Raw genomic sequence first — 739 nt, forward strand, 5'->3', positions numbered from 1 at the left:
GGAAGGGGTGGGGTCGCGGCCGCTGCGATGGCGGCTGCGCGCATTCACTTCTCCCGCCCGCCGAGGGTGTGGCCGCGCGCCCAGCACAGTTTGAACGCGGCTTGGGCGGGGCTCACAGCTGAGGGGGCGGGGCCTGGCCTGCGGCCGCCGCCAAACAGCCTTTGCCATTTATGGTAATAACGTGGCCAGCCCGGCTTCCTTTGTCCCGAGGCCGCGCGCCGGCGCCCCCTTGCGGCCCGTGGCTGCGGTGCGCCGGAAGCGGGGCGGGGCGGGGCGGGGGCGTCCTGCTCATGGCCCGCTCCTTCCTCAGCTCACCATGGATGATGATATCGCTGCGCTCGTGGTCGACAACGGCTCCGGCATGTGCAAGGCCGGCTTCGCGGGTGACGACGCTCCCCGGGCTGTCTTCCCTTCCATCGTGGGGCGCCCCCGGCATCAGGTAGGCGGCACTTGCACTGGAAGTGGTGCACGGGTGGGGCTGCATCTTAGGCGAGGCCCCTGGGGCTTCCTGGAGGCTGGCTTGGCCCGAATCGGCGCTGATATCGTCTGCGTTTCCTCCATAGGGCGTGATGGTGGGCATGGGCCAGAAGGACTCCTACGTGGGGGATGAGGCCCAAAGCAAGAGAGGCATCCTGACGCTCAAGTACCCCATTGAGCACGGCATCGTTACCAACTGGGACGACATGGAGAAGATCTGGCACCACACCTTTTACAACGAGCTGCGTGTTGCTCCAGAGGA

The 739-nt window shown here is 67.1% G+C and overlaps 1 protein-coding gene across 1 annotated transcript in view; it reads left to right on the plus strand.

Annotated features, from left to right (window-relative positions):
* The first annotated feature begins 316 nt into the window (after positions 1-316).
* Positions 317-739, plus strand: part of ACTB (actin, beta) — a 2,086-nt gene continuing 1,663 nt past the window's right edge. The window contains exons 1-2 of the mRNA XM_006859867.1: positions 317-439; positions 564-734. Of these exons, the coding sequence (XP_006859929.1) occupies positions 317-439; positions 564-734 (294 nt within the window). The remainder of the gene's footprint in view (positions 440-563; positions 735-739) is intronic.

Source organism: Chrysochloris asiatica, unplaced genomic scaffold (genome assembly GCF_000296735.1).
Source record: "Chrysochloris asiatica unplaced genomic scaffold, ChrAsi1.0 scaffold00034, whole genome shotgun sequence".
In the NCBI taxonomy this organism is placed as follows: Eukaryota; Metazoa; Chordata; class Mammalia; order Afrosoricida; family Chrysochloridae; genus Chrysochloris; species Chrysochloris asiatica.